General features: G+C 41.4%; 1 protein-coding gene across 2 annotated transcripts in view; it reads left to right on the plus strand.

Annotated features, from left to right (window-relative positions):
* Nucleotides 1-14074, plus strand: part of SEMA5A (semaphorin 5A) — a 1729347-nt gene that overhangs the window by 1647813 nt on the left and 67460 nt on the right. For both annotated transcript variants that reach the window (XM_085606095.1, XM_085606096.1), the window contains one exon: nt 8838-9008. In XM_085606095.1, the coding sequence (XP_085462221.1) occupies nt 8838-9008 (171 nt within the window). The remainder of the gene's footprint in view (nt 1-8837; nt 9009-14074) is intronic.

Here is a 14074-nt window from a genome sequence, read left to right on the forward strand (position 1 = left end):
GGTTGACCTCTGTTATAAACATTGATAATCATAATATCTGGTTCATTGTTGAGGTGCAACAAGATTATCAAGAGATCTGGGCTGTCAGCGGCCAGTTCAGTAAATCTACACTTAAGGGTTTGCCTAACCCAGATACTAAGACCTCCGGAGGGTCGGCCCCTGGTCCCGCTAATAGGCCCTTTGTGAAAATTAATAAAACCAGGTGAGTATACCGGGTCCACTGCCCACGTTTCCTGAAAAAACAGGATATCAAATTTGTCCACCCAGGTGGACCACTCATCTATTGAGGTTTTACTCCTTAGGCCAGCAATATTCCACGAGACCAAGGTGAGAAGGGGGGGGGGGGGGGGTCATTGTCAGCTAGCAATTGGACCTGATGCGAAACCTGGGGGGCAGTGTAATTTGTGATCTTTCCGGGAGCTAAACACTGATGCTCACCAAGGCAGGGTTCTATGAACGTGAGCATGGGGTGCTATCGCTAAGTCAATAGGTAAAGGATTTACACAGTTTATACCCTGTGAGTCCTTGGAAAATTCCAGAGCTAACAAAGGAGGGTCTAGATTACTACGGGACACTTAGGAAGGAATACATACAATGTTAGGGCGCTTACTGCCAATGTCCAAAGGACCCTCCATATAACAGCTACAAGTTGTGTTTCCCAAACAAGCAAAACTTCCCAAACCATTATCAATTGCACTAGCGGAGCCTAAGTTGATGTTATTATTATTTGCCAGTCAATCTACCCCTTCCAAACTGCTCAAAGGACCAAAATAATTAAACAAAGGAAGATGGAAGTCCGATCTGGGTGGGCCTCGATAGCCTCTGTTGACCCTTTCCCATCCAACTGGCTGAGCATATTGTGTAACACTGGGGGCAATAGGGTAGAAATGCCTCAGATCGAAAGTGGATATTCCTCTAGGGCTCGTAGTGTTGGGGTGGTAGCATATGTGCCTCACTACTCTGGGGTCCCTAAAATTAATGATTATGCAATCATCCACCACATCCTTCGGTTTAGTGCCTAGCCAATTCACCCTTCGTACGAACAAAATTTCTGCACAAAGGTTGGGAGGCAAAGGCCTGTTACCATTGAGCCAGTGAATAACCTTGTTCTTAAGCTCACTATGAGGCTCAATCTTGTCTTGGGAAATCCTCGGAACACGTGCCAGAATTACTGTATAGGGGAGTGACTCGGGAGGAAGATTGATACGAGGATGTTTGGAAAACGAGCCGTCACTCTGGGGGTCATTTGACCCTACTATGTTGTTAGTCTCGTCATTGGGAACATTTGTAGCCAACTTCTTCGTCCTACCGACTCCAATTAATGAAAGGACATCACCCCCAGCAGGGTCCGGGACAGAAGTAATAACAGGTTCTTTGTGTGCAAAGCGGTTCGGAGATTTGCTGGCCGAGGTAGGGGTAATAAAGCCATTTAGAACGGTCTTTGCTTTAACAGCAATACCAGGGGGTGGTATAGTCCTGGGACCTAGCGAGGGCACTAAGGTTTTTTCCAAAAGGGTCGTATTGGCAAGCACGATGCTTTCCAGTTTCCCAATAGTGGTAATGAGTTGCTTAACTCTCTCGTGTATCAGTAACAGGAATGATTTTAGCAGTTGTTCGAGAGTTTCCAAAAAGCCATTAGGTAGTAAGTTAGCACAAGACTGACTAGATGTGGTCTTGTTGTGCAAAGGACTAACATGGGCTGGAGAGGTACTGCGAGTAATAGAGGGTTGGGATATTTTGAGTGGAATAGCGGGTTTGGACGCTTTAGACACTTTGGCACGTCTACCCTTATTAGCCCCTCCCACACGTTTCCTTTTTCCAGTAGTGGACTGAGTCGTACTTCCCTTGTCCAGAATAATATCAGATGATTTTTCTGTAAGGGGCAAAGGGAAAATAATACTAGGTTTCTCAATAGGGGGTATAGGATCTAGGATGGATATGCTATCAGAAGTAGTGTCCAGGGTACTATGTTTTGTCGTGTCCAGCCCCGCTATCTCGATACTAGACGCCGGGACAGAATCGGATTGAAGCAACCGGCACTCAGGGGAATCAGCAGACATAATTTTACCCAGGTAGGATCTCTTAGCCGTTAAATCCAATGACAGTCTTTTTTCAGTTAGAATAATTTCGTGCTCGAGAACACGAACTGCTCTGGAGATAAAGTTATCAAGGGTCCCTGATACTGTGCCCCCTGTACTGTCCTGGGCGATCTTTCTCCCAGACCTTAATGAGGTCATTTTCTAGCAAAACGAGTGTAATATATCAACAACAGCAACAATATCAACAGCCCTCGGACACGCAATATATGGCTAGAGCTAACATTCACTTAATAAAGTCACAATGTCAAAACAGAGCGCCACAGACTAAACAACAAATTTGCGGAGAAGGCACAGGAAATCTCATAAAGTCACGTTTCAATTATATACTACCAAGATCTCTTTTGAAAGAGGGGTAGCCCGTCCCGGCCTCTACTGGCCACGAATGGCCACAAACGGTCCCGCCCTTGTCCCGGGCTTCTCCCGGCGCGCGACCGCGTAGCGGGATGCTTTGTTGGTTATATACGGGGAACAGCAGGGGCGGAAAGAGGGCACAGCTGAGCGTGGTTACGGGGCTGCTGGTCCTCGCAGTCCCGTCCGGATTATCCTCCACAATCTGTCCGCAGGGCCAAAGTTCCGCTCTCTTCACTAGAGCGTATGCCACGGAAAACGACACCAGTTCTGCACAAGTGCACACCAGACTCCCTCCGACTACGAACGGCGCCCGCGAAGCAGGGGTCGTGAGTCGTTAAGAGTGCTCGGAGGTCAGCAGGGGCGGGAAGAGGGCACAGCTGAGCGTGGTTACGGGGCTGCTGGTCCTCGCAGTCCCGTCCGGTTTATCCTCCACAATCTGTCCGCAGGGCCAAAGTTCCGCTCTCTTCACTAGAGCGTATGCCACGGAAAACTACACCAGTTCTGCACAAGTGCACACCAGACTCCCTCCGACTACGAACGGCACAGTATTTTGACACAATATTTATGTCTCACAATATTTTTTAAACAATATTTTGGCGGAATATGCAAACGACGGCCTCTGACTGGCACTCCTCATTGACTAGCAACTCATGAGTATGTAGTAGAGATGGTCAATATTCTTGATTATCCTACCTTTAAACCTCAATAGCCTTCATTATTTGTATTCTATTGATTCTATAGATTTTGATTAGTCCTAGTATGATAGCTTTCAGAGACTTCCATGCTAATATGATACATGTAATATTCAGTTATGTACAAGTAGGCGGAATTGCTTTCTCTCTGCCCATCTGTATAAGAAATGAATAATTGTCGCAATATGTTTTACACATTTTTAAGTTTAAGTAACAACAATAATAGTTACTGATTTGATTTATAATATTTCTGTCCATGGCAAAAATGTTTTAAATATTTTATGGATGTCTTTTGGTCATGAATGTGATTCACACAATAAAGTATATAGAGAGTGGTTGATGCTTGCATCACTATCTAATATCAGTTACACTAGTGGAAGTGATACTTCACCCTTATTGTTTGTACATTGTAAGTATTTGTCCAATAATCTCACTTTTATGGTAAACATGTGTCTTGCCTTCATAGAGAAAATATTTTGATTTATGGACCAACAAAAATGGTACAATCCAAAAGTACATTTTCCTTCATAAATTACTTTATAATGGAGCAGGAACTCTATTTTTGAAGCTTAAATGAATCATACAAAAACAAATCTATGCAAAGTTAGTTTTCTGAAGTCTATCACATGAGCCAAAATGTCTATATCGGGCAAGCATGAAAACGTTCTTCATCCACTCCCACATTTATGTTTCAGGCAACATCCAACGGATACAATGCAGAAAACATAAAGTCTCTCAATAAGCATAAGTGTACATGAAAAAGCAAATATCAGTAATCTTTGCACTTAAGTCATTTCATATCCCACCGTTTGTGCCATAAATTTAGAAGCCAATAAAGCCATGTGTATTTTGCATCCTCTCTCATCACTGGCCTTCTTCCCAACCCAATAGAACATTAACTGCTCAAAGAAACTTCTGTAAAATGAATGAAATGAAAAACATATGGCAAATACAGATCCACATTTTGGCATTCATGAAATTTGTCTCAAACCCTTTATGAGGAAGGATTCCTCATTGGCCCCATCTCACCAGACTGCAGTCACACTTTTATGAATAGAAGTTCAGTCTTTAAAAATTTGCAACTGCAGTTCACACTGTGATGGCACGGTTTCAACAGTGTAACTATAACATCAGGGCTACCAAGGAGAGAGGTGCACGCAGCCTGCCTTCTGTGCCAACTAACCTTTCTGACATTGGTCCACTACTTCAGTATGCATTGGCCTTCAAGTGTGGGCTGGAGGATGAACATGGGCCTGCTGACATCAATAGTCCCTCCGCAGCTCTAAGTGTGTTTATAGTTAAATGTGTGAATGGCTAGGTTTTAAAGAGCCTGTTCGTGTAAATGAGCCTGATTTTATTTCTTCTTTAACTTAAAGACAGACAGAAACATTTATTGTTTTTGTCCCATTTTAGGCAGGACAACATTTGATATAACATATTAATAAAACAAACATCTCACCCTTAGTTCATAGCTTATTGAATTAATATAATAAAGAATTCAATTTGGGTTACAGCATTTCCTATGCATTTTTCTCACTCCTTACAGTGACATGTAATAACAGAAGAAAGATCATTGTAGTTCCCATTGCTCCTTACATCCCCATAAAGGTATCTAAATGTCTTTTAGCAGATTGCTTCTGCTCACAAAATTGCCAATCAACACTAGCACAAGGTTAATAACATTTTAAAAACTGCTAACAAATTGGAATACTTTACAAGAGGTCATTTCATTAGCAGAATTGTATAAAAGTGCATGCACATTATAAACAGTAAAAGTACCATTACGTATAAACAGCAGCATTTCAAATCTCATACAGTGCTTATTCAATGCAGGGCATACAAAAACAAAAAGATCAAAGACTTAATAGTACAAAAGGCCTGTACCCATGTGCTTCTAGGATTTAGTAGGGAGGAAGCGTTGTCCAATTTCAGATTCAATGCATGGCTAGAATTTTTAAGAAATAACTTAAGTTCAGACACTGACATAGATGCCAGTTCCCTTTGGTTAATTTCAAAAGAAGGCTAAGGTGTTGTGAAAGTTTTCCAAAAAGGTACTGTCATGCCTCTGCTCAATGAAGAACACTTTCCACAAAGGTCTCCTTCGAGAGATATCGCTGGAATGTATCAACCGAAAACACCTCTGTAGAATAGTTGCTAGGACCAGTACAAATGTACTCACCAGATCCATTTCTAAATGCAGTGCTGCTAATGGAGCTGTGTATTCAATAATTTATTCTACGAAGGATTTTCGTTTCAGTGGAGCCCAGGAAAGACCAACTAGCAATACTCACAACCTCTAAGCCATAGAGAAAACAGGGAGGAATTACTAAATGATATAGCTGAAGAAGAAAGAAAAAGTGTCTAAGGCCAGGGACATTATAAAATATGGTTAGTTCATTAGCATGGTTCATGGATTTGGTGCACCCACGGTTTAAATTTAGGGGTGGGCAGAACTTGCAGAGTTTCACTCTGTGGAATTCTGCAGAGTTACCTAAAAACTCCATGAGATTTTGTGAAGTTCAGCGAGCGGTGGAGTCTGGTACGTCACGCTGTTTGCAATGATTTCTGATGCCGTGAGCTTGTCCCTTGCTGTAAAGTCAGCACGAAAGGCACCACGAGGCGCACCAGAGGGTGCTTCTTCTTTCTGCTGCTTGAGTACATTTTCTACTCGAGCGGCATCTTTCTCAATGCGAGCGACAGCTTTTTCAATAAGAACAGTAGTGATCTGCCGTGACCGCTCGCATTGCGAAATTTCACTGTGAGGCAATATAGCGCTTGATTTTCTCGTTCGTGCTTGCCAACTTAACGATGGCCAACCATGCACGAGAAGAAACTTAGCCATGCGGGGGTTAGCCGTTTTTCCGGAACTCCGTACTCCAAGCAGGGCGCGGAGTGGGCAAAACTCTGCAAACTCCGCCGGAGGAACGGAGCTAACTGCCCACCCCTTCTTATATAATATCTCTTGGATATCAATGATATTGTTGATCACCTAAGAAAATGCAAACATGACTCCCCGAAACTTAGTGGAACCCCTGTGCCTGAGTTATTATTCACAGAGGATACCATCCTGGTCTCACAGACACCTAAGGTTCTCCAAAATTTACTGGATGATTTCAGCACATATTGTATTGCAAAGGGTTTGGAAAGAAATATTGGAAAAACTAAATACATGGCCATAAATCCCCATAGGAACTTCAGAAGGAACATCAAGGTTGCTGGGCAAATCTTAGAGCACGTCTCCAACTTTGTTTATCTAGGTATGACACTTGATTCCAGACTGTCATGGAATCCACAAATAAACCAGGCCATCATGGTTTTATCACATGGGTCAAGGGCTGTTCTCAACAAATATAATGCATCTGCGAATAAATTGATCACACCGGCCCTAGAAATGTATAAACGCAAAACCCAGGCTGCTGCTTTGTATGGGTCAGAGCTGTGGGGTATAGGCAATGTCAAACAGCTCGTACTTGGAGAGAATACATTCATGTGAAGCCTATTAGCCTACCAGTAGCCACACACCTAATACCTGTGTACTATGACCTGAATGTTAAACAGAGCATATTACAAACCTGCTGCCAGTACTTTACTGGATTAGACTATGGACGACACAGGAGTTGGTCCATTACAGAGAGGGCATTACAGAACTATTGGAACATGACAATCTCTTAACTTTCCCTTGGTTGCGACATGTCTTGAAATGGCTAAATAAGCTTGGCCTTTTCTTTTATTGGACTGAGCCCATAATTATTGACACAGAGTTCAAAGGATCACTTAAAGAAGGTATATTGGGAATATGTGTTAAACGCCTTTTATAGTAAGCCAAACCTAGCCATATTGACAACCCAATCCCTTGCTGTTAAGCAGTGCTATGTTTCGAAGATTTCCTAGATGTTATCCAACCCCATAAGGCGAGAATCCTATACATGGAATTTTGCTATGAATTAATGCCTATACTGTCATATAATGAAGCTGTTGGCACTTTATGCACTCCAGGCTCTATGGAAGATAGTGCACAATGTTCTGTTTTTCAACAGCCTATGGTGAGATAAGGAAGAAATTAATCTTCCCATTATGCAAAAGATTAAGGTTTGGGAGTTATCAGAAAGCGCTAACGGTAATTAAGAGTGATACTGTGCCATATATAGTTCATAACCTATGCAAATACCTGATATCCGTAGGATTTTCAAGGGGTAAGGTGGGACTGAAACTGTTATGATGAATGACTCAGTTGCTAAATGCTGTTGTAAATGAAGTACTGTAATAGTGTTGACATGTTTTATAACAACCATGTACATATTTTATAGATTTTAAGGAATAGCACAGTATGAAATATAAATATTTTTAATATATACTTTTAAAGGTCTTATTCAACTGAAGTCAGCCGCGGTCTGTGCAGGTAACAGCGGTGGGATTTCGAGGGACGAAGCAGAGGGAAAATTAATTATTTATTTAATTTTCCCTCTGCATCGTCCCTCAAAATCCCTTCCCCCACGCGGCCCGCCAAGGTTACCTGCAAAGAACACGGCTGACTGAAATAAAAGTTATTGATTGTATCTCTTGGATAAATTGGAACTGAAGTATTTTCCTAGATATAAGTATGACTTTACCTCCTCTAATATTTCAGTTTCCAGGTGCCATGTATAATTTACTTTCTTCAGTTGACGATTGCCTTTACATGTAAAAATTGTACTTTTAGATATGTTTATATGTAAAAAGAAAATGAGCACTTGCATATGATTTAAGTAAATCTAGCCGTTTGTGTAGGCCCTATAGGGTAGGATCTAATACAGCTATATTGTCTGCATACAGCAAACAACACACCTGCCCTTCCCCCCACCTACCTTAGGAGGTCATAAACATGTAGGGAATAAAGTAATGGGGTAAAAAGGCAACCTTGACTGGCACTGAGGAAGTGAATGGCAAGGAGAATGCAGGGTTATGTTCAACCCTTTATGAATAAGGTGCGTCCCTGTTTCTGTGCCTTCTACACCCTAGGAAACACGCCATGATATAAATATTGACTATAGCAGGTCTACATGCCAACTATGTCAGTTGCTCACTTACAACATTATTTGACAAGCACAATTTTGTTTTGTGAATTCATTGTTGACAAAATATGGTTTTCCAATATGCACACACAGATTGGAAATATACAGTTCCTAAATCTGGCCAATTGAGTTGCATTTCCTATACTAATGTAAATGATACGTTATGAATGTTTGACATTATTGAAGACGACGGGATGTAATCTCTACTAATTATAATTTCCTGGTTTGAGTCTTTTAGGGGTGACTCTGTTACTATGTTTGCAGTTTTTATGTGTAACAAATCACTGACATTGATAACAAAGAACAGCGAGAAAACCAATCCCAGCAAATCAACGCCTTGATGGTGTTATGCTTTTATCTAATTCGTCTGTCAAACACTTATCATGTAACAATGCTAGGACTGGATATTCTCACTAATAAAGGTCTGAGACAAGGATGGCTTCACTCCACCCAGATTTTTCTCTTTTACGTGTTCACTTAATTATGTCACTGCAGTTAAATATAATCAATGCATTAATGTGGTGCACTGTGTGCCTTTGTCAAAAAGTAATGTAATATCTATAGTAATAAGTGACCTCATTTTACAGCACATCAGTGTCTTGTGATGCAAACTCTAATCCTCAAATTACTTTGATCTGTTGTAGTTGATGGTGGCTGGTCTTGCTGGTCGTCTTGGTCCAAGTGCTCGGCGACCTGTGGCGGTGGCCACTACATGCGGACGCGCTCCTGCTCTAACCCAACTCCTGCAAATGGAGGGGATATTTGCCTTGGACTCCATACCGAAGAGGCTCTTTGCAACACTCAGCTGTGTCCAGGTACCACCTCCTTCTTTCTAAAGTAATACTTGATTAGGAAGAAGTATGACAGAGTTTGCTAAACTTGTCAACCATTACCACTTGGCTTTTCTCCAAATTGAATTCTATGTGTTTCACCTTGGCACAATGGGTGTTAAGTGCTGTTTTTACAAAGGGTGTTAAGTGCTCTTTTCAAGCCAACTGCCTTGAGGTCTAGCTGCAAAACATAATTGCTGAAAAACAATACACAGATTTTGGGTGGACCTAACCATGGTGGGTGAAATGCTTACAAACATCACTGTTAAGTAAATATGGTGCTAAGGTACAACTTTGTGTACATTCATATAACAATAAATCCTGTTGCTAGCCTTCCGTTGCATAGCAGTTTTTCTTATTGGCCAGGTGTTTTAGATAGTTGTAAAAATGAGTTTCCTTACAGACCGATTTAGAGTGTAGTGAACGCAGAGATAACTCTATCAGGATGGGGGTGGGCATTACTTCTTCTACTCTGGGTTCAGTAGCAGTGACTCCAGGGTGCAAGTTATCTTTTTTGATTGATTTGGACCTCAACAATAATCTTGCTCTCTCACATGACTAGCCAAAGCATTTTCTACCTAAACACATTCAGACTTTTGAACACTTTTCCAATTATTGGGCTCCAAATATTGTTAAATTAGGCTCATATTCTGGCCAACATATATTCTATTAATGTTGCTGCCTAAATTCCTCACAAGCTTTGACTGAAGGGGTAGCAGCACTTAAATTGCACTTGCAAAGTTTTACAACGTTTTAAACATTCAGGAAGACTGAGATATGTTTAGCTTTGAAAAACATATTTTGCAAAGAATTGTCTTGTAAAATATTTCTATAAGTGAAGGCTATCTTTAAAAGCATATTTTGCTGAAATGTTTATTGGCAAAGACTACTTTTGCAAATTCAAAAGATTTTGCAAACATTCTAAGCCATGCAACCCTCGAAACATTTTTACAGCTTGTGAAGTTTTGAGGACAATTTTGCAGAAGAAAAAAGGTTTTCATCTTCCCACGGCACTTTGTGACACGTGTTCCAGGTGAAAATGAATAAAAATGAAATGCCTCAGAATTTGAACACAAGAGGCCATATTTTCCAAGTTTTATGGTGCAACTTTGCAGTCATCCCTAGGATTCAAGTTAATGAACTCGACTCATTAGTTTAATGCTAAAAACATTGGCGTGCCACTGTGTTATCTATCTGAAGACTGTAAGCAATAAGTGAAACAGAACTTTAAAATGTTAGCCGCTAATTTATTGAAAAAGTGGGCCGGGAATCGAGGACAGGAGAAAATTTAGAAGAGAAGGGAAGGCCATTCCTGCCAGCTCACCCGCCTTAGATATCATGAGCTCTATAGTCCACTGGTCAGTTGGCATGCTGAAGCATCTTTAGCTGTGTCAGTGTTTTTCAAGCCTATCTTAAAAGAGCCATATACAAAATGAATGTTATACTTCTTAAAAGGAATGCCTTCACATGTAGGCGTTTGTGCTTTCCAGCCACTGCTTTAAGTGGTCTGAGTCATTTCAGATCCTAGTAAACGGAAAGACAATTGTCGGCTATCATCAAGTTAAGTCTGAGCAGGGTCACTGTCCAGCCCTGGGAGGTGTATGCAGAATGGTTCCCTTTCCAACTAACACAGCAGTAACAACAGCAGTGTATAGCGTATGTTGAATAGCCCTCGGCCTACTGCCGTGAGATGAACATTTGGGGGCATATTTATTGCCTCGTACTTGCGCCACGCAAGGGGGCGCAAGGGCAAATGCAAAGCCTAAGTGGGATTTATCAAGCCATGCAAGGTCACTTTGTGGGGCCCTGAGTGGCTTGATTAATCCAGAGTAACGCAACGCAGCACAAATTTCTTTGTTGCATTACTCTGTCCTAGGGAGGCAATCCATGGGTGGAGCGTGAGTGTTTCCACGCATCTACCCATGGATTTTGTTCTATTGCCAAATAAGCCATCAGTGGTAAACCTGGGAATGCGTCGAATTTCTATGCCTCCCCAGAGAAATATCTTTATTTCTCCTTGTTACTTCCTCTTTTCTTCATTGTGCAGCACACATAGAAGAGGAACATGCCTTTAAGGATTGTCTCTGTGCAGGAAGGTGTCCCTGCACAAAAACAATCCTGCTTACAACTCATGCACCCTTGCACCATGGTACAAGGGGGCCTGCGTTGGCAGCACATTGTGAGCCCGCACTGAGAAATGACAGGAATGCACCTTATCATGTTAAATACGGCACATTCCTTCCCTTTCCCTATTACGCAGTGCAGCAATATGACTTGCTGCATTGCGCTGCATGATAATTTCATAAATATGCCCTTACTACATAAGAGGAAATTAATAGGTTTAAAAAGAAAAATATATTATTACCAATGCCACAACCATCTCAATTTAACCTCCCACATCTGAAAACACATGATGCTGGTGTTTGGTCAATCGTCCTTCACTTAACGTCCATGCTGAATCCAGTTCTTAGCAAGTTCTCTTCCACCAATCCATGTCCACATCTTCAACAGCGCTCATAAGTGACATCAAGAAGTCTTCAAACTCAGTCATGTTCTTGACAGCTGCCTCCATACATCTATGTGTGCCCCATTTATAGCTGCTTTAAGTGTAGTGTTTGCTAATAAAGGTTTGTTATTGCCCAATGCTCTGCAAGCAGGCGTTGCTGTTACCTTACGGATGCTGAACTTAGCTATGGCCAGCGGGACGTATGCAGATTTATTTAGTGAGTGTCTAACTGACTGAGCGCTCCTGCTTTCTATGCACAATAATCATTTTTAAGCCAAAAGCATTCAATGAGAAGGCCACCAATGCTGTAGCAAGGATGCCATCGCTCCTGATGCGAGCAAGGACACTCGGACCCATGACCCTTGTTTGATACTAGAAAAGAGCTATAATTGGGGTGCAGTGGGCCCTTCACCCCTTCCGGCCCCGGTACCACTGCACCAGCTGCGCTTTTGATAACTTCACTCCTGAAGAAAGTAAGCAATACAATAATTCATATTTATATGGTGCACACCACAAGCTGAATTATCTCTCCATGCTTGAATAATATGCGTTAATATTTCTTAACTCAGTAGTACTAATGTTATCAGGTGTTCCAACCAGTGACTCTCAGATCTCTGGGTGAGCATTACACACAAGAGATCTTCTAACGCAAGGGAATATTTGATTTGCTGTTGGTCGTGGAAAGTGGTTTGCTTCAGGAGACAACCTGGAAATATCTGGTTCCCTGGCACTGCATGACGAACCATACATTCCAACCATACAAAAGAGATTTTAAATGAGTTTGTGACCTAGGTGACTAGGCCCGATTGCAGCATTTCTCACTTATTTGTCAGACTTGTGAGGGAAGCTTTAACAGCGTGTAAATTAGTCTGTAAATCATGGCTTTTGGAGTGTAAATTGGACCGGCACTGTTGCTCAAAAATTGATATTGGGTGTTTGAAGTCCCAATTCAAGGGTGTTTTTGTTTTTCAATGATTGCAGATTAGTTCATGTTAAAGGCGCTTGTTGTGCCAGGAACACTTCGGTTCAGAGTTCTCTCCCAAAGAGTATATAGGAAATTAGAGCACCTTTCGCCACTGATGGTACGATGCCCTTCTCCCACTGGGCATATTCCTAAAAAGAGAGGCGAATAATGCCTTTTAAATCATAAATACCCCTATAACTTTTGCCAAAATGTGATAGGAATTCGGGTCTGTCGTGTAGGCCCATAATCCTATCAGTGGTGGCACAGGCAAACTTGGCAGGGGAAGCACTTTGGCCATCTTGTTAGAGGTGCTGCCTTGTCTCTAAAGCTATCGCATTTTAGCTACTATAGTCGCAGAAATGGGCTTTAAAAAGCACTGTTTAGTTCCATTTTGAAAACAACTCCCGGGTGGGGAAGATAAATTTCCACACATCCTTTCCCCTGCATTAATTAGAGGACTTACTCACAGTAGTTTTTTTTATTATAGATCTGAGGCTTTGACTCAAAGATGCGCCCTCTTAATAGTGATAATTACTTGTTTTTACATAGCGCTAAATACCGCGCTTCTGCCATTCTAAGCACTGTATATAATAGATAAAAATATTACCCATTTTGTAATGCTCTATTTCCCCACCAGGGAAGGATGGCAGTCTGAGTCTGCCTTGTGGAGGTTTATATTCATTACCTCCATCCAGAGCAGCACAACAATCTTGTTTTTACGTAATGGCCAAATTGTAACTTTTTTACTTTTCAGGGTGAGACAGAAACAGGGGGGTTTAAGTCGTTCCTACAACACTCCTTTGTTGTAGGTTGCTTCAAATTCCTGGCCGTGCTTCCATTAGAAGATTCAAGAACAGCAACGAGGCATTCAAATATCTGAAAAGGGCCAAAGCAATCCCTCCTGAATGATGTATTCCGCATTTCTGCTGCGCACATATTATAAAGGATTTTTCATTCTTCCAAACACTTTTTCAGAATGCTGACCAATGCGTTTGGAACGCAGGAGTAATGCAGCGTGAAAATGCACAGCGGCGCTAATAGAAGGGATACAATATTGTCAAAGGATTTCATAATTTTATCTTGTTGATGTAAGCAATATTATAACAACTTGTAAAAAGATGGCATGCTATCGCAGGATTCTTTGAAAATGCTGCGCCATTTTTTCATGTCTGATTGGACAATGATTGCTCTGCAAATCGCAATTCCTCAAGACTTGCAAAACTATTTTCTCCTTCTCTGGGAACATTCAGGAAGTCAGAACAAATGGAAGCGAAGCAAAGGCAAGAGGTTGATATGAAACTCGCTCAGGTTAAAAGTCAGATCCCAGATTGCGATTAAGTGAACAGATTTAGCGCAAGCATGTGGCATTAATAGTAAAGAGCAGCCGAGTCAGTGCACATATAAGTGACACATAGAGAGAGAGAAAGAATTCATGAATGAAGTGGAAGCCAGTAAACACAAGAAAAGATGAATATAAAACTTTAAGATAGGTGCAGCCTGCTTTCTTCATACTTTCATTACATTCAACCTTTAACAGTTTTATCTACTATACATCATAACAACACCTCCATTTTACACCCA

Source organism: Triturus cristatus, chromosome 5_1, assembly GCF_964204655.1.
Source record: "Triturus cristatus chromosome 5_1, aTriCri1.1, whole genome shotgun sequence".
NCBI classification, from domain to species: Eukaryota; Metazoa; Chordata; class Amphibia; order Caudata; family Salamandridae; genus Triturus; species Triturus cristatus.